Source organism: Vanessa tameamea, chromosome 28 (assembly GCF_037043105.1).
Source record: "Vanessa tameamea isolate UH-Manoa-2023 chromosome 28, ilVanTame1 primary haplotype, whole genome shotgun sequence".
Classification (NCBI taxonomy): domain Eukaryota; kingdom Metazoa; phylum Arthropoda; class Insecta; order Lepidoptera; family Nymphalidae; genus Vanessa; species Vanessa tameamea.
This window is the reverse complement of record NC_087336.1, coordinates 5248177-5267619: the sequence shown is the minus strand read 5'-3', so window position 1 is coordinate 5267619 and position 19443 is coordinate 5248177. Positions and strand designations below refer to the sequence as shown.

At 35.2% G+C, this 19443-nt stretch overlaps 3 protein-coding genes across 5 annotated transcripts in view; 2 read left to right on the top strand and 1 right to left on the bottom strand.

The window, feature by feature from the left end:
* LOC113391874 (polyhomeotic-proximal chromatin protein-like) overlaps positions 1-19443 on the top strand; it is a 270704-nt gene that overhangs the window by 8435 nt on the left and 242826 nt on the right. Inside the window, exons 6-7 of one of the 2 annotated variants that reach the window (XM_064219460.1) lie at positions 521-567; positions 981-1155. In XM_064219460.1, coding sequence (XP_064075530.1) covers positions 521-567; positions 981-1154 — 221 coding nt within the window. In that variant the 3' untranslated portion in view covers position 1155. Of the gene's footprint in view, positions 1-520; positions 568-980; positions 1219-19443 lie in introns of those variants that run through there. The other variant, XM_026627997.2, reaches the window with a different exon arrangement.
* LOC113391800 (uncharacterized) lies at positions 3073-6219 on the bottom strand. The gene is made up of 5 exons (XM_026627882.2): positions 5976-6219; positions 5159-5322; positions 4201-4376; positions 3877-3965; positions 3073-3528 (listed from the first exon to the last, which is right to left on the bottom strand). Exons 1-5 carry the CDS (start codon positions 6062-6064, stop codon positions 3114-3116), a joined length of 933 nt encoding a protein of 310 aa, XP_026483667.2. The 5' UTR covers positions 6065-6219; the 3' UTR covers positions 3073-3113.
* LOC113391799 (aspartate--tRNA ligase, cytoplasmic) lies at positions 6905-18457 on the top strand. Of its 2 annotated transcripts, none has more exons than XM_026627879.2 (13): positions 6905-7086; positions 8050-8171; positions 8962-9121; positions 9858-9993; positions 11236-11410; positions 11764-11908; positions 14218-14369; positions 15728-15894; positions 15984-16099; positions 16342-16496; positions 17526-17637; positions 17863-17922; positions 18296-18457. In XM_026627879.2, exons 2-13 carry the CDS (start codon positions 8055-8057, stop codon positions 18397-18399), a joined length of 1599 nt encoding a protein of 532 aa, XP_026483664.1. In that variant the 5' UTR covers positions 6905-7086; positions 8050-8054; the 3' UTR covers positions 18400-18457. The 2 variants fall into 2 exon arrangements, with proteins under 2 accessions (XP_026483664.1, XP_064075537.1); XM_064219467.1 differs by lacking the exon at positions 6905-7086 and adding an exon at positions 7234-7253.

Here is a 19443-nt window from a genome sequence, read left to right as displayed (position 1 = left end):
AAAATAATGTTATTGCGTTCCGGTTAAAGAGTGGGAGCGCCAGTGCATTTAGAAGCAAAAGAGACATTACGTCTTAATACACGAGATTGCTTACGCATTGATGATCTAAGGGATGGTTGATATTTTTTAACAGTGCCAATGGTATCAGATGCCGAAGTGCCAATTTGTCCTCTAATTTATAATAAACAAAACGCTTATTTGAAATATTTTAAAGTATTTAATGTAAAAGAAAGTTATTTGTTAATTAACTGCTGCTAGTTCTTTGTACGGTGTATTTATATAAGTTGTATGTGTCACTCTCGAAATTAATTAATAAGGTATTTCTTTATTGGTTAAGTTAAGAATTAAAGTAAAACAATACAGTAATGTAAGATAATGTTATAACAATGTTCCCGGTTCTAGCGTATCCAGAAGAGCGCTTAAATTTCCCGCCAATGTTTTCTTTTTTTTTTAATGTTACCCGCTTCAAAAATCGTGGCGACAACATTAACTAATCAATTTCCTTTTTTTGAAATTTCAGAAAATCCATTCCATACACTACAACCAAGCGTCGTTAAGACATGGACGGTAAGACAAATATTTCTATTTACTTTCCAAGTTACATGTTATTCTAAATTCATAATATTACAACTCGAGACAATATTTACTCAACTGGCAACGGAATCGTCTGACCATACCGTCAACAAAATTAATACAACATTAGCTTAACTTTTAAAAAAAAAGTGCCTGTAAATGTCTTGCTTCTGGGCTAAACTCTCTCCTTCCCCCCCTTCTCTCATTTTGAAGAGAAGGTTTAGAAATACACATATGACAAACTTATATCGAATCCATGCAGGTATCCTCACGATGCTTTCTTGAATCGCCCAGAACGAGACGATTATGAGGAAGATTTAACGTAACGTTTCTTATATCTACAAAACAATTAACAATCAATTTAAAATAACAATAATAATCATATAAATATCATTCTTAATTTACAGGCCGAAGAACTAGAAACTCATTTGAGAAAGTATGGATGGAACGAAACAGTATCGGTGTTGCAAGAACACGAAATCGATGGAGAGTCATTACTACTAGTATCGAAAGGGCAACTCTTAACAATAGGTGTCAAAGATGAACACGCGGAAATTATTAGCCATTTCGTTAAGAGTTAATGTTATTTGTCTTTACTCATGTAGTAAATGTATATTCCAATGGCAAGAGGTGGACGGATATATAAACAAAGGTGACCTTGAATTGACATCATTGGCCGAGATCTAAAAAGTCAGTTATATTCATAGAGGATTTGTCAAAAACTACCTTTTTGAATTTCGATTAAGTTGTTATTGGAACCTTGCAAGTATTGAATTGAATTAGTGTTGTATTATTAAATGAGAACTAGTTCTAAATTCCACTATCAAACTTGGATCAGAGTACAATCGGGATCATACCGTGACCGATATAAATAAGTGGAATAAGTCCTCGGTTTCCCTCACGATTAAACTGATAAAGCGTCAATAGCGCAAAATTACGGACTGGATGTAAAAAGTCGCAGGATATTTTCGGGCTTGGGCAATTGTCGTCCCCACTTCTAACACAAATGATAAACTTAAAAGGAGGGGTAAATGGGAATACTAGCAATACCTTAATTAATAAAGGGACTTTGCTACTATTTTTTACTTTTTGTTTGTGATAAATAGTCGAAATATTCGAATCGGGAACGTATGATCACCGTTATAATTTAATAGAATCAGCCGCCAGTTAGTCCTTATATAATAAAGCTATGAGCCTCATGGAATATGTCAATCTAAGGTCTTAACTACTGCAATTATAAAAGTGTTCAAATGTCGGCCTCAGATTAAGTGTTTTGCTAATTTTTTCTGTTAAAAAAAGGCGTCGAAAATAATACTTAAGATTGGTTAAGTTCGTGATAGTATTTTATTTATATAACAATGTTACTGAGAACTTTTGCACTGATAACGCCCTGTTATATTTAACGAATCGTCATTGTACATACGTAAACAATTTTTAGATTTACGAATAATGAAGCGTTAGTCTTTCTATACATCACAATACACGCGACTTCGGAACTAACGAAAAGTTTTTACGCTGGGACGCTTTTAAATTAGATTCTTAGACAATTTTAACATCCGCAAGGAAAACTTATTGTTTCTTCAACATGCGACGGACATAAATGTTAATAACTCGATACCAAAGCTGTTCTGTTATTACCTTTATGAATAGAGCACCGTATGACGTCATCTGACAGCTATTGGTACGGACAGCAATTCGACTTCGGAAGTCGCGTGCGAAAAATGCTTATGTAGGAGAGTAAACCGATAATGATTTTTAAATTAAACATTGAACGTTTTTTTATCTTGTTCTAATTTCAACACCTTCAAAATTTTTAAAAGGTATTATCATAACAGCAGGATTCTATAAGAAATCACTTCGTATCTCACTCGTAAAATTTTGATTAATGATTTACGGTTACGCCATTTTGATACGTATAGCCTATAAATTAAATAACATTCTGACATTTCCCGCTTGTGTTTCTGCGGCAAGATTGAAGTTTTTTCTTACAGAGTCCTCGGAACAGGAAATACATACAACAAAATTTATATTTTATAAAAAAAATCTTCCAATGGGCAATTGATCTCTAAAATACGACTTAAGGAATAGAAAAAAAATGTTATTGTTATTAATTATAAATTATCTATGTTTGTAAATTTTCGATCTTGGCCTCCTCACTGCCGTGCACTTAAGTTTCATATGAATGTGGTGATTAGCATTTAAATGTAATTAATTTAATAATAAGTAATGTAAATATGGATAAGGGTGTAATATTAGTCTTCCAGTAAGTGTTATAGTTGAATTTTGTACATTGTCTAAAAATTGTAATATAAATTAAAATGAAATAAAATGAATAATGATATAAAATTTTTTTCATACCTTGATCCCAATCAGAAAAAGAAAGCATTTATTCCAAAATTAAAATCATAGAAAACTGCAAAATCTGACATTATATCTTTTTTATTATTTTTATGTTTATATATATGTTTATGTATATATTTAAATCACTGATCACAAAGACAAAAAAAAAACCATCATAAGAATCTCCTTTCATAAACACACTAATTTCGTTTCCCATTCTTACCCATGAAATTAACGACTTGAGCGAACGGCGTGAATTTCCCGCGCCTTATTCTTTTTTTCATAGACATTTCGGGCACGATATCATCCGATTCAGCCAACGACGAATCCATATTTTTTGACATAACTTCCTCCGAAGCATCTGTGTCGACTTTATCTGTATCTGATAATTCTCTGTATTTTCTGTTGTCTATTTTAGATTTTCCTTGATTATATTCACGACGATATTTTAGGGATTCCGGTGACCCATACTTTTGTTCTGGCGGTTGACACATCAACGTGTCATAAAAGTATTTATCGGCACGGCAGTCTTTTGCCGGGGATTTTTGATCGTCGTCAGAACTTTCGTTTGAAGAGTGGGGTGAACCTTGGCAATATTGTTTCTTGATCCTTTGACTGGAAATACGAAAATAAATTTACTATAATATATATTTTTTAATTTAAACAAGTTGTCGCTCGGATTTCAGGGTCGGTTGACGAATAAGGACTCCGATGTGACGTAGAATTTTAGAGGACATTGCATCACTTTCAAATGCATAAACGCTCTCTAAACTATCCAACTGTTCGAATATGCTAAGAACCAGTACATTAATAACAGGCCTTTAATCTTTAACTGTGACGTTTCTCTTGAAGAATTCTGGCAATATTCACTTTCGTGTTTTTACTTCCTTATTATTTGCATAAAACCTAAACTTACACAATAAGAACAACAAAAATAATTATATTTAAAAACAATATTCTTACCCCCTCTTAGTATCTCCAACTACGGCTGCAACCCCAGTCCGTGGCGAATGTGGTGGTACCACACCACCTAAAGTCTCATCACCGACACCCTTTTATAAATAAATAAATTAGTTGGTTTACTAACAATAGTAATATTTTTAATCATTATTGAGTATTTACTTTATACAACCTACTTATTGTTTCGTCAGAAATGTCATTAAAATAAAAAATAAAACTGAGTCAACTTCAATAGCCAAAAATTCTCAATTAATGATCAAATGAAGGCATTGACAATTATTATAAGTATAATTGTGAAAATTCAGCAAAACTAATAAATACACTTACTTTCCCAGCCATGTGGAAATAGCAATGAGTGACCCTCTCCACATCTGCCCAAGCGACGAGAAATCGTGCCATTGTTAAAGGAATCTTGGGTAGGAAGTTGGAGTGAAATTTCCCCTGGCAGTATATCGTGATCACGTCAGTATCTTTCACTTCGAAGACTATTCGAAATATAGTGCCTGAAAACGTTATTTTAATATAAAAAAAAATTGGTCCTCTTTACAGGATTTTAATCAAGCAAGCTATCACAGCAGCCAATATCGAAAATAATCCACGAACGAGCCCAGGAGATTGAAGGTTTTGCAAACACAGATACTCTCTTCATCCTTATAGTCCGATGGGACAGTCCATCACGACGGAAATATGAGTGCAGAATGAACATGCCATCTCAAACAGACAATGAGTGATGTACTGTAACTCTGCGCGACGTTGAATATTATAATTATATCATTTATGGGATACACGTATAAATAATGTATCACCGTAACTTGCTTGTCAATATTCAATTGAGGAACGAAGTGAATTCTTACAGAATCTCACTGCTGACCGATTGTACAGTGCTATTTTCAAGGGAGAATATCTACATCAATTCTACTAGAGATATTATAATCAAAAAGTGTATGCGCAAATACAGGTGTACGCGGTATTCCCTCTATTTCGTAATCCCCTCGGATTGCAGTATTAGGGAAAACCCAGTGTACGTGCTTTCACGGTCCTAACTCTGGCCTGCTATTGAGATATTTTTTACAGACAAACCCTATGACTTTTTATTAGTTCGACTCGATCTTCGAATCCGAGACCTTGGCATCTGCAGATTTTTATGTCAACTACTACTTCAACCAGATCTACTTTACCCCGAAAAAACAAAAAGACGGACGTCTTCTTGTGTTTTTTATGATCCTATCTTCGACGATATCAATAATAAAGGATTATAAATAATTCATTATATTTCAATACTAACCAGGGACAAACATATTATAATTAGTATCCAAATTCCCGCTACCAATCCAGACGCCATTTCTCCTTGAGAGGGATATGATGTTATCCCTATGGAACCGTACGTCGAAATGAAGGACCACGTCTCGGGGCTCTTCGCCTTCTTGGGTGCAAAGATTTACCGACATTCTAAATGAATGGATTTAAAATAGAATATAATAAATGTAACTTTTTACTAGAGTGCCTCTCATTAAAATAAAAAAAACGGTGAAGAAAGGATGAAGAAAGGATGGAAATCTACCATCTATCACAGGATATAATAATCATAACATGAACTTTGTCAAATAATTTTGTCCCTCTTATAATAATTGTTTTTTTATTAAGATACGTAAAGAAATCATAAATTTTAGCCTTGGCCGATCTTATATGATTCAAATTGTTATGCTTGGCACAGACTATTGTTTGTGAGTTCTAATGAAAGCTGAATAAAATTTAAATTTTGCATAATATAAATGACCATTCGGCTAAAAATCTGCTTTAAAGGGCCAGTAGAGCAGCTGCTTAAATGTAAATATTAAAATATGTGGATTTAATCATTGGTAGGATACCAGAGATTTGTTAATTTTACTCTAGCAACATTTTTATTATTTATTAAATGAAAAATTTTCTAATACCAAAGTAGTCTTGCTTGCCTCTAAAGGACACTTACATTTTAAAAAAAGGCATATTTTTAATAAATTTGATATATCTTGTGCTTAAAAATGGTACTTCGCTGTTTTATTTTTAAGTATTGCTTTCTTTTAATATTTTTTGAATTATTATATATATAGAAAATTCCTTACTTTCTAGCATTTTCCTTGATTTTACCGCCTATTTCTATTCTGTCCCCAACACTAAGCACTCCTGGAATATTTGCAGTGAATACCGGCATTTTGACTTTAAATCTATTGAGTTTATTTTATAACGCGCCCCAGTTCTCTTCGAGTCAGGGCCGGTTATATTCTTGGTCATTTTGAACGAAAAATTTATACATAACACCGATTTATTTGATGTTTGTTGTTAATTTACTTTTTTAGGTAGAGTAGATTGACAAATGTCAAAAAATAAAACTCACAATTTTTTTTTTTCAAAAATAAAAAATAGTATTTTCTCCACTATATTTTTCGACATTTGTTTTTCGTTCGTCGTCGTACAAAAAATAAAGTCTCCACGCCACGTAAGGCCAGAGTGATGAACTATTTGTTATGCTTGTCTTCGAAATAGGGATGGCCCAACAAAACTTTACGGCAAATCACAAATGCAGTCGGTTTATCAGCAGGTTAATAGGCTTAAGGCCACAGGTTAACTTATTAAAATGACAAGTGGTATATGGCCGATAAAAAAATATAAGACGGTTTTCTAGTGTCTTTTAGAAAATAGAGTGTAAGAGACTTTAGCAATGCTTTTTCCTCCTTCTTTTTCTTTGTACATGCGAGATATAATAAGGTAGTCTTTGTTTAAAACGTACTCAGACCTTACATTGAGATCGATCGATGCATCGAGATAGAGTGTCGCACTACAAAAAACTATAAACGGGTCATCTTTATTATCTTGGTGTGCTTGACAGCCATGCTTGATCGCCAAAGTAACACTACTGTACTAATGTGGGTACTTAAGAAATATTTTTTTTTTTTTATATAATATTTTGATACTGAACCAAAACTCCAAATAACCTTGAATTCGTCGTTACAAACTGTCATGCTTGACATTGACAGTTTGACAAAACTGTCAAATCTATATTTGCGACCTGCCAAAAATACATTGTGGGCTGTGACTTTAGTGTGAAATGCCAATTTCACCGGAAAGTGGAACATAACCTCACCTAATAATAACTTATCCAAAGTTTGTTCTACACTTAAGTTTTATCTATTACCTTATCAAATAAAGAGTACAAATTAAAAAATAACAAATAAGGTAACAATTGCTAAACACTTGTTAAAACTATGATGAAATGTTGTGAAGTTCATTTAATTGAATCATTTTGACTTTGTTGGAAAGTTAAATTACTATAAATAAATTATATGTTATAGGTCATTTGATTGTGAGTAATCAGTTCATAATATTAACAGATTAAAAAAAATGTAAGTGCTTTCCTTTTTTTTGTCCATAATTTTCAGCCTTAAGGTTTTTTTTTATTTGTACATATAACATACTAAATCTAATTATTTGTAATATGTACTTAAATATAGCGTACTTAACCAAAAAGTAAATTTATTATTTGCAGATTTAATAAAAACTTATTGATTTTTCTTGTTATGAAACTTATGAAAAGTTGTGTGAATAAATAGCTTTGTTCCTGAGTTTTATTTTTATGATTTTTAATTAAAAATTGATTTAGTTATCCACATTATACAGCCAATATACATTTATTTTTAATATAGTGTCATAGAATACTAGTTGGAATCCAATAATGTATATTTGAACATTCATTTAGTGTATTTAAATTCTAATAAACTTTAATTGAATTCTATGAGACAGATAAAATATGTTATTCCATTATATAGAACACCTCAAACAGGAAGTGGCAAAGAAATGAATATGACTAAAATTCATAATTAACTTTTTTAAACAGTGTTTTAATTAATATGGTTATTACTAGATTTTACTCATTAAAGAAATCTACATTTACAACCATGAAGTAAATTTGATTAAAATGCAAAAAAATCTTTTATAGGTGAAATTTTATGTTAACATAAGATCATCATTTTTTCGAAAGTCTTTGATTAAAAGACCAAAATATAAACTGAAATATTGTTAAAAGCATTACCATTCAATTTCTTTTACTCGATTTCCAAAAGTTTGTCTACCTAATATATAAAGACCTAGTCAAGAAGAAATATATTCTGCAATAATAAATTAAATACAATATTTTCTCAGTTGCAATGGTGCTATCAGAAGTAAATCAACCACCTGCTGAGGGAGATGCAGCAACCAGTAAAAAAGCAGCAAAGAAAGCAGCCAAAGCTGCTGAAAAGCAACAGAAAAAGGCAGAACATAAGGTGTTTATAAAACCTAATTCATAAAAATATAACTTTAATAATATTGCTCTAGTAGTAAAATCTCAGTTCCCAAGGTTGGTGGAGCATTGATTGTATTAGAAATTATTAAAATTTCAAACATTGGCAATGTCTATAAGCAGTGGTGACCACTTACTAATGGGCGGCCCATTTGCCCTCTGGATGCCAAAAGCATAAAAAATATGATGCCAATTTTAATACAAATTTAGTACAGTTTACAGCTAGTAGTTAAAAAGTAGTCTAAACATTTATTAATAATTTTATACACAGACTAGCTGCCTGTCCATTTTGTAACTTTGTTCATACAAAGTTACCGTTTAAAGTTAAAAAAAATAAGTGTTGGGTACCAGGTTAGAAACAAAGACACTCTCTCTATATATTATGTATTTATTAAATAACAGATAAAATCAAATAAATTAATAACATTTTAAAATAATAAAAAGAACAAGATTTTTTTTTTTATTAAAAATCCAGTGAGAATTGTAACATTAACAAACAATAAGTTACAATAAGTAAAATGGTATTATTTAAAACCATATGTATTAGAAAGAGAGGGATAGGTCGCCTGGAATAACGTTTAACGCTTTTTCTTAGGTGACAATTTCTTCCAGTTCCAGTCACATACAAAAACTTTGTTCCAAAAATACTCTCGTAACAAATGCTTTTGTTATAAAATATTCGTAATTTGTTCCAAGTTTCAGCTTTTGTTTAATCAATTAGTGTTATAGGCTGTGATAGCAAGTAAGATGTTTGTATTTTTTTTTTTCATCAGGTGTCAGCTCCTGAATCCGGTATATTAGAAATAGATATATCTGAAGGGAAATATGGCAATATAAAAATGATACAATCAACCGGTGAGCATAGAGACCGTGTGTATACAGATGTCAAAGATCTTGGTGTACATTTGGACAGAAAATTTGTTTGGGTCAGAGGTATGAATTTTATTTGTTTTAAAAAATGTTAAAGTTATATATTTAGTTCAAAGAAAAATTATGGTACAAATGTTTTAACTTTGTTTGCTCTAGTTTTCTTAATACAAAGTATTATATGTTTAATGTATTTGTATTGGCTACATTGTTCAAAGACGACCCAGTGTCTAACACATGAACGTTGACTAAATATTGCTGATTCAACCCCAGTCTACTACCACTAAGGTTTCACAATTTGGGTCATTGAAAATCTTGATAAAAGTCTCAGATAAATTTCTATCACAGGTGTATCAAATCCGATACTGCTTGCATTGGAGCAATGTGATCAAATAGACTCCTAAACTAACAGCACAACAGAGGGATACATATGTTACTACATACAGTATGTGATATCAATAAATTGGCATCATAAGTGATTAAGTAACAATATATTTTGTGAATTCGGTACGGAGTGTGGTTCGGAAACAAACACAGACCTAAAAAAGACCGCCCACAGTCAAGTGGTCATCCATACAGCCTGCCTAGTTCTTAATAGTAACCTTTAGCACACAAACATTCTTTGACGGTTTATGTATATATAAAATTTCTAAAGAAACATTTTTTTTTTACTTTTACAATTTTCCCTAAACTTCTTGTTAAGTTATGATTTCATTGTGATTTCAAATATTTTGATCTCCCATTTAGATTTTATATTACATCGGTGATATTGAATATTAATAATATAACATTTTAATTTTAGCTCGCCTACAAACATCCCGTGCTAAAGGAAAGCAATGTTTTGCTGTTCTTCGGCAGAACTCAAGTACCATTCAATTGATAGTAAGTGTCAACGAGGAGCTCTATATCAGCAAACAGATGGTGAAATTTACTGGAAAGTGAGTTATTTAAAATATACATTACTTAAGTAGGCACTTCACTTGTGTAGTTAATTTACAGGATAAATAGTCTGGCAATGTTGATCTTACTTACAAAATAAAGAAATATTATATATTAATTTAAAAGAAAGTTTCTGTTTTATGAAACATATTTTGATTATATGTGACAATCATATGAAGTATGAAAAGATTGGGCCCAAGAATGTAACCTTTAAGAATTCCTTTTTGAATTTTGAATACATTATATTTCAACATAAATAAAGATTAAAATTAAATGTACTTACAGATTAAACAATTCTTTTATAATTATTATTGTAAGCGATCAGCGAACGCTCGAGCTTCGCTTGCGTACTTAGTAGATAGCTAATCTTCGTTACAGACTTTATAGGAGTATTTGGTGATCAATTCAACTATATAGTATATTTCCAATCGTAGATGGAATATGGACAAACAAATCTTAGGTTTACGTATGACACGCGATTTACTAATAGGACAGCAATATTGTGCACTACTATAAAAAAAAAAACAACTGTTCTGTTTGAGGGAGTACAGCTGTTCAACAAACTACCAGATGAAATAAAACTATGTGATAGGGATGTTTAAAGTCAAACTAAAAAATCATTTAATATCCTCGCTATAGTAAATAAAGCCTTTTATATCCAACGGCCCAGATGTTAAAACTGTTTTCTTGCAAATGTATAGAAATGTTCATTGTATCTCATTTTAAGTGAATGGTAAATTCTTATGAGAAATAAAGTTCTTTATACCTTAACAGTTTTCGACTAATATAATTTTATTTATAATACAACACTATTCAAGTAAACTACTTATGTCCACTTAAATTTTACTTCCAAAGTTCCGATAACGGTTTTGTCAACGTTTAAAACGCATTTTTTTCGCAAATCCATAATGAATATTCTAAATTGTTCTTTTATATGGCTTTTGTCCTCACGTGGTTGCTATAGACTATATATTGTTTTCATAGAACTTTATCAATTGATACAGCGTATATTATTGAAGCTCAGTTCTTATTCACTTGGTTAAATGGCTAATTTGCACGAAATGTTAACGATCTACGTACCTAAATCTACCTCGTAATGAAAATCTTTACGGTAGCCGCTCCGATCGATCGGAAGTTCTGTAGGCGGATTATCTCGTTTCCATTCGACTATCCCGCCGACGAGTGTCCGACTCGGATCTCGCGACTGCAACGACAGAGGCCAAGGGACGAGTGACTTCCAGCATCCCGAAGGAGTCGATCGTGGACGTGCGCGCGGTGGTGGTGGCGACGGCCAGCCCCGTGCAGGCGTGCTCGCTGGGCGAGGTGGAGCTGTCGGCGCGCGAGGTGTGGCTCGTGTCGCCGGCGCGCGCGCAGCTGCCGCTGCTCGTGGAGGACGCGGCGCGCCCCGAGACCGACGTGAGTCTAGCGTACACGGCGTCAGCGGTACTGAGAAGTACTTAAGATAACACATAAACGCCCCCTCCCCGAGGTACGCTGGCGGAGTGGTCTTGACTCAACGATAGCATACACGTCACCTGAGATACATAGGGTAACATAGGGTATCTAACGCTTGAATGCTCACAGAGTCTGTAGTTATAGTTATTGTATTGTGTGTGTATTCGCTCGTTCTAGTTGTCGTTATTTGATGATTTCACATTTTCCCTGTGAAACTTGGCATCGTGTCAACCGTTGCATAATTTATAAATAAAGAAAAAACAAAAATATACTATTACAAAAATATATGTTTATATGATCATCGTCAATCCCAGGACCCCGAAGGTCTCAAGATCAGAGTCAACCAGGACACAAGGCTGGACAACCGGGTATTGGATCTGAGGACTCCGGCCAACCAAGCGATATTCCGTATCGAAGCTGGCGTTTGCAGATTATTCAGAGACCACTTGACTAGGAGGGGTGAGTTTTTTTAGTCAAACATTATTATTTCATATGTATATTTTGTATAAAGGTCATATTTGCTCCATGTTAGGGTCACATTTGCCCAAAGACTGTAACAGTTATTGTCAATTATGTTATCAATCCAAGTTATCCGCTTCAACGTCTCTAGTGTATTTTGACTTCCCTTTTTGACGGAGGATGCGGGTCTGCTGAGAGACTCTTGCGGCCTGCGTCCATATCCGCCAGAACAATGGCGGAATATCCGCTAAGACAATGGTCGCCTCGTTGGATATGAGGATGCTTTGAATTCTGAAGCGTGTTGAATGTGATGCTTATGGTTGAAATTTTGAAGTCTGGCACAATGATGGTGGTCCGATGGTGAAATTCAGCGGCCGAGGTTAATCTAAATAATCCCTCGGAACAAAAAACAAAAAGTGCCCTAGTAGACGCGGAGTCAAACAACATCTCTGCAAAGAACTTGGTCAAATGGAAAAAGCTGGTGCCGGTGCGCCCAATGATAACAGCAGTACTCCATGTGAGGCCGAATTTGCGTCTTGTATAGTTTTAGGTGATGGGCCGACATGAAGTACTGTCGCATTTTGCTGAGTACACCAAGCTTTTTAGATGCCAGTTTGGAAAGTAAAGACTTTTCAATTGACCGCGAAACTGAACGACTTTTGAAATATCGACGCCAAGTATTCCGATACTAGCTGTCGCAGCAAGGCAAATTTTCTCAAATCGTGGTGTAGCGTATTTAGGTTTATGCATGTATTGAAACGTCAATAATTTTGTCGATGGTATGATTTTGATGTATGACGTGCTTCCCTTCTCATGTGGCCCGCGGTAACGCGTGCATTGTGAGTGCGTCGCGCTTCGAAATTAGCTAGTGTAACGGACTGTTATCCTTCTCCTGTAACACCCATCACTTGACTGTGTTCTTCGAGTGTGTTAAGACCAAGGGAGCGCTCCCAAGAATAACGTGTCGTCTAAAGTAAGAGCCCAGATTTTGAGGTAACAACTCCCCTTTTTACTCAAGTCCAGTCCACTTATCTCTCGCGCGTACACGTGGATATACGACAAATGGTGATACTAAAAACTTTGTTCTGGTTTTCGACTACATGTTCCTAAAAATGTTAGCGCAGCCGATGTATATGGAGTCTACAGTCCTGTCGTTCACATAGCAGTAAATATTGTTGAATATTGATATGCTGAAGAAACAGAGAAGAAGAACACCAGAATTGACGAATTTAAGTCAGAGCACCGTCGACAACAACATTGATGCTTCAATCAGCCAAAAAGCTGGTGATCTAATTGCAAAATCACCCAGGCAGCCCTTAAGAAGAAAGCCTTGAAAAGCCCTTAGTGTCTTACCCGATCGAAGGTCTGCGTAGTGCCCAAGTTGGTCAAGTTGGTCCACAACCTTGGTCTCAACTGCTTCCCCCCATCTATGTGTCTGGTAAACTAGAAGATTACCGGTTAAGCTGATCGACCTGAAACTATTCAGCCGGTTGCTAATCAGCTGATGCTCCTCTAGGTGCCGCAGAAGCTGGCAGTTTATAATGGACTCCATTATCTTGGAGAACAAGGAGGTGATGGCTATATACATATAATTGCACGGGTCTGAGCGGTTGCCATTTTTAGGGACCGGGTGCACCAACGAAGTCTTCCAGGAGTTCGAGACGATGATTAATGCGTAGCATGGCCGGAAAAAACGCGTAAAAACCGGTGTTGGCTCTGTAGCGTTAGCACGGTCGGGGGATATCATACATCATACCATCAGGACCACCAGGGAAAGAATTGCTTAATGATCTGCACTTCACATAAATTTAACCTTCGCCGTCATGCCATCACATCGTGGGATTGTTCTCCTTCGCGATATGAGCCAATGACTCAACGTTTCCGTGCAGATATGGAAATAAAGGCTGATAGAAATTACCTAAGACAGCCTTAGCGAGAGACAAGAACGTACGTGTTCCTGAACGCAGACGTCTTCGCCTCAGCAATAACGTTTTTGAAGGACTTAGAGCCAGTATTATATTTCTTTCTGAACGCGTTGGTATTTACATCACGAATGCATCAGCCAGCTTGGCGAGCTAGAAATGTATGATGATTTGCTTTCATTGGTTTCTATTCTAGGAGGCAGTTCGTGATAGTGGATGAAAGGATACTTTTCTCTCGCTCAAGAGTGTCTTGGATTTTTTTGTCTAATCCATTGCGTTACATCTCACCTAAGACAAGAATTTACAGTCTATATGTAAACATTCATATGTTAGGCCGTAGCCAAAATCGGTCTGGACGATACTATTATGTCTCAAAATTGTTTCAAGGTTTCGTCGAGATCCACACCCCGAAGATAATCTCGGCTGCGTCCGAAGGCGGCGCTAACGTGTTCACGGTGTCGTACTTCAAATCATCCGCTTACCTCGCGCAGAGTCCGCAGCTCTACAAGCAGATGGCCATCGCTGCTGACTTCGACAAGGTTAGTACATTAAACGTGTATTCGTAACTGACGAGCGGTAAGATGAGCGAGTGAGAAAGAAGATAGTCCGTCGTCGTGACTTTTTAGGTCCATGATGAACACCAGTGATTGATGTTGTTGTCCTGACTGGATTCGTCTATGGCGTCCAATCTAAAGGAGACCAACAAATTCCGCAGGACATATTATATTTTACCAGTGCGTTCGCAAACACAGATACTCGAATCTCTATTTCGTGACTCCCATAATCCGATGGGACGGCAATTCCGACAAACGGCTAGAGATCACGCAGTAATAACGATTTTACTTGTAATAATCTCTGAGGCCCGGGGACGCAACCAAACCACCAAACTTTTTTTTTTGCCTGGCAAATCAGTCATCAGATTGACTGTCATCCCCGTATAAACAAAACACAAACTTAGCATCTGATTAACTTAATATTACTTCATCAGTATTATAAATCAATAATCTTTTCTTCTCTCTGAATATTAGGTATTATTAAAGACGGACTAGTATAAATATACACAATTTTTTAATAATATCTTAGCTTATTTTAATAATGGTGGTGCGAGCAAACTACTTTTTTTTATGGCATAGTTTGGCAGACGGGCATATGGGCCACCTGGTGGTAAGTGGTCACGACCGCCCATAGACAAGGGCGCTGTAAGAAATATTAACTAACCTCACATCGCTAACGCGCCACCAACCTTAAAACCAAGATGTTATGTCCCTTTTGCCTGTAGTTATACTGGTTCACTCACCCTGCAATCCGGAACACAATAATGCTGAGTACTGCTGTTTGGCGGTAGAATGTCTGATGAGTGCGTGGTACCTACCCAGACGGTCTTGCACAAAGCCCTACCACCAAGTAAACATAAATCATATGATTTTAATGACCTAGCAAAATGACGGAATTTGTCGACTAATGTTCTGTTCAAACCCTCGGCCCCACCGGAGCGTTAATTCTACAAGTTATCAACAAATGATCACTCTCGAAATAACGCCTTTCAGCCATTTTCCTAATCTGAACACTAATCCAGTTGCTGGTCAGTAGAAGTTGAATCGAAATAGAATCCAGAACGTATCACAACGTTATATGTTAGTAGAATTGCCCACTGCAGTTTGATCCCAGGACCTCAGGATCTGCAGCCCTAAATCTAGACACTAGACCTTCTATCGAATCTTCTTGCCGGTTCTTCTCGGTAGAATCTACATTCCGAACGTGGTAGCTTCACTTAATATAGTTTGTAAAATGACGATTCAAAAGTGCTCGCAAAAGTTTACTTGAATAAAATATATTATTGAATGAGGCAGTTACCACAGATTAATTAGATCTCTAAAAATGTCATGCTAACTTGCAGGTGTTCACGGTGGGAGCTGTATTCAGAGCTGAAGACTCGAACACGCATCGTCATCTCACAGAGTTCGTTGGTCTCGACTTGGAGATGTCTTTCAAGCAGCACTACCATGAAGTCCTGGACACCATCGGTCAGACCCTTACGGATATTTTCCGAGGGCTCCAGGAAGAGTGAGTCAACGGGACTTATCTTAGTTTTACGATGACCATTCCAATATATGAGGGAACTTTCATAAAGTATGTTTTATATTTCTGAACAGATTTGAAAACGAAATAGCAACAGTTGCTCAGCAGTACCCCGTGGCACCGTTCAAGTTCCTGGAACCCCCGCTGAGACTCGAGTTCCCTCGTGCCATACAGATGTTGAAGGAAGCCGGTGAGGATTTGCAATTATTAAATACTTTAATACTTGATGGTCACCACCGCCCATAGGCCTTACATTGAAAATGCGCCACCAACATTGGTAACTAACCTGACTTCTCTCCGGTCGTAACTACCACGCTTTGATAATCTGTGTTTATGCACACACATGCAACTTATAACATTATCTGTCTTTTAAATTATTACGTTGGCATTCATAAGAGGAATACTAGATTTGTTATTTATTCTCTGTTCCAGGTGTAACGGTTGGGGAGGAAGATGACCTGTCAACTCCAGACGAGAAGCTGCTGGGTCGTCTTGTCAAAGCTAAATATGAAACAGACTTCTTCATTTTGGACAAGTATCCTCTAGCCGTTCGACCGTTCTACACGATGCCCGATCCGAACAATCCTGTGAGTACAGACATTTTTAACTTTGCCGTTTCATTGATTCAAGTCATTTGTAAAAAATTCATTGTTAAAGAAGGCATATTATTCGATACAAGATTATATTGATGATAAAAAAGCTGACTTCCAGGCAGGAGACATGACATACATTTATAATTGTATTTAACTAACATGACTGTATTTTTAGATGTTGAAAAAGAGTATCTACTGAATTTCTTGCCGGTTCTTCTCGGTAGAATCTACATTCGGAACCGGTGGTAGCTTTACTTGAAATAGTTTGTTAAATGACGATTCAAAAGTGCTTGTAAAAGCCTACTTGAATAAAGTATGTTTTGATTTTGATTTTGAGTATTCTAACTTGTCATGTGCTAATGTTTTAAACCACCCACTAGTGGGGCTACCATGATAGTCTAATTTTAATTGTATGTATGTACATAATTTTTTCTTTAAATAGTTAGACATACTGACCGATACAGTCTATTCTAATCGAAGGTATAAAGATAAAATTTTTAGATATATATTTTGCTCGCTTATATTGGGCACTACTAAGAGTTTATGATTAATATATGTATATCTTTATTTATAATAGACTATCAAACTTATACCCACTTTAATTTTACTTCAAAATTGCCGGTAGGAGCTTCGTCGACGTTCAAAACGCCATTTTTTCGCAAATCCATAGTGAATATTAATTAATATTATAATAATGATTAATCAAGCTCTCGACCTGTCTGTTGTTTATTTGGCTTTTGTCCTCTTGAAATAGACTATAGACTGTTTAATGGTAAGCGGTCACCACCGGTCATGATCATTCCTTACATTGCCACTGCGCCAACAACCTTGGTATCATTGACACTGGTTGTTACACTGGCTCACTCACAACGGTGAGCGGGCGAAGGTTTGAAGACAAACTGAAACGCAACAAAACTAAGTATTGCTGTTTGGTACATTATATGAGTGAGTGTTACCTACCCGGACGGCCTTCAAGCCTACCACTAAGTGATAAAATATGCTTAATATTAATATGTATTACAGAAAGCGTCGAATTCGTACGACATGTTCATGCGAGGCGAGGAGATCCTTAGTGGAGCGCAGCGGATACACGACCCGGACTTCCTCACCGAGAGGGCGAAGCACCACGGGATTGGTAACCACTACCTTTTATACTATCAGACTAGAGCCGAGCTCGGTGAGGTATAGCCTGGAAACCAGACCAAGTTGGTTGCAATTCTGGTTGTTGTAAACTCATATAAGTGGTAGTGAAGTGGGGTAGAATGAAGTTTAAATATTATCAGTAACGTCACAGGAAGTCTTCATCATCACAGAAGATCTGTTGGGCAAGTCTATGAATATATTGGTTTTTTTTTTTCAGATATCAGCAAAATCGCGGCGTATATAGAGTCGTTCAGGCTGGGCTGTCCTCCTCATGCAGGTAACATATATTTTACTTTTTAAATATAAGATTGAAGAGTACTCATACTGTATTTTAGAAATTATTTTTAATATATAGGATAAAAATGTCTCTTGTGCTAGTAATTATACTTGCTATATCTAGGGCAAGGAAGAGACACCAACAAAAAGTACCCTTTAGCTCACTACACATTAAAATCTAAACAAATTTATCCTCGGTAGAATCGACTCGGAATTTTGAGTTAGTTAAACTGCTAAATGATTCGGAACCCGGGTCAGGTTTAAAAATTAATAACTGTAATTATTCTTGGATTTCCTTTTCACATCATCACTTATTGAGAAATTCGGTCAAAATATTTTTTCGGTATAATTGAATAATGATTGTGTGTTTGCAGGCGGCGGTATCGGTATGGAGCGTGTGGTGATGCTGTTCCTGGGCCTGGACAACATCCGCAAGACGTCGATGTTCCCGCGCGACCCCAAACGTGTCACCCCCTAGGTGTTTTTATACATTATATATATTGATGAAAATTGTTTATAAATAAAAATGTATTCATGATTTATTATGATTTTTATTATCTGATTAATTCCATTTTTATATATCAATGGATTGACGCGAACAAAAAAGTATAATAAGCAATAGAGTAATTTATACTAAAATTTTAATAACTATAATTTTACCTAAATTAATTGTAAACTTATGTTATGATCTAGGAATCTTTGATAATAAAACAAAAAAAAAATAACAATAATAACAATTGTTTTTCTTCACTAAAAATATAGTATGGTTAGCAAAAAAATATTAATTTACTTAATAATATAAAAAAATCCTCTAAGCGAAACTGAACAAGCAACCATCTACATCAGTAACTCACGCTAGCCACGTCGCAATGATCCGATCCACATAAATTCTAAATTCAGCACTAATATTTGGTAAAAACACATTGCTAGCTAAAAATGTAGAACGGCTCAAATGTTTAATTCGAGATTTATGAAAACTAATAAATAATTTTAAATTTACGACTTAGCCTATTGGTAAAGCCACTCGTCACTAATATAACAATCTGAGATTCGATTTTACTCATTACGTTACAGTACTGTCCGAATATACATTGTTGATTTTTAGGTAAGATATAAATGTAATTTCACTTTATTTTCATATTCTGTTCTTTTAAATTTCTTGCCAGTTTCGCAGTGCATTGTACTTTCCGAACCGCTTGTAGCTTTTTATTTAATTCAACATGACGATTTAAAAATGTTATGAACCTATATGAATAAATAATATTATGATTTTAATTCTACAAAATTTGTCTGGCCCTGCCAATGCTTAGTAAAATCTATATTTCACGAAACTAATTGTCATTTATTACGTACTATTTTTGAATATTAAAAATAATTCAAAAATGTTTTTTTTTATCATGGTGTAGTATATACAAACTTAAATATTTATTTAAATTGTTTGTATTTTGAAGGTTAAATGAAACGAGATACACGTATGAATAATCCATATATTACAATATAGTTTTTTACCGTATGTCCGTAT

Coding starts and splice junctions, on each gene's coding strand:
- LOC113391800 (XM_026627882.2), bottom strand. CDS start 6,064: ATGCCGGTATTCACTGCAAATATTCCAGGAGTGCTTAGTGTTGGGGAC. Junction 4,377..5,158: donor TTATAATATGTTTGTCCCTG/GTTAGTATTGAA, acceptor TAACGTTTTCAG/GCACTATATTTCGAATAGTC. Junction 3,966..4,200: donor ATTTCCACATGGCTGGGAAA/GTAAGTGTATTT, acceptor TATTTATAAAAG/GGTGTCGGTGATGAGACTTT.
- LOC113391799 (XM_026627879.2), top strand. CDS start 8,055: ATGGTGCTATCAGAAGTAAATCAACCACCTGCTGAGGGAGATGCAGCA. Junction 11,411..11,763: donor CGGCGCGCCCCGAGACCGAC/GTGAGTCTAGCG, acceptor CGTCAATCCCAG/GACCCCGAAGGTCTCAAGAT. Junction 17,923..18,295: donor GGGCTGTCCTCCTCATGCAG/GTAACATATATT, acceptor GTGTGTTTGCAG/GCGGCGGTATCGGTATGGAG.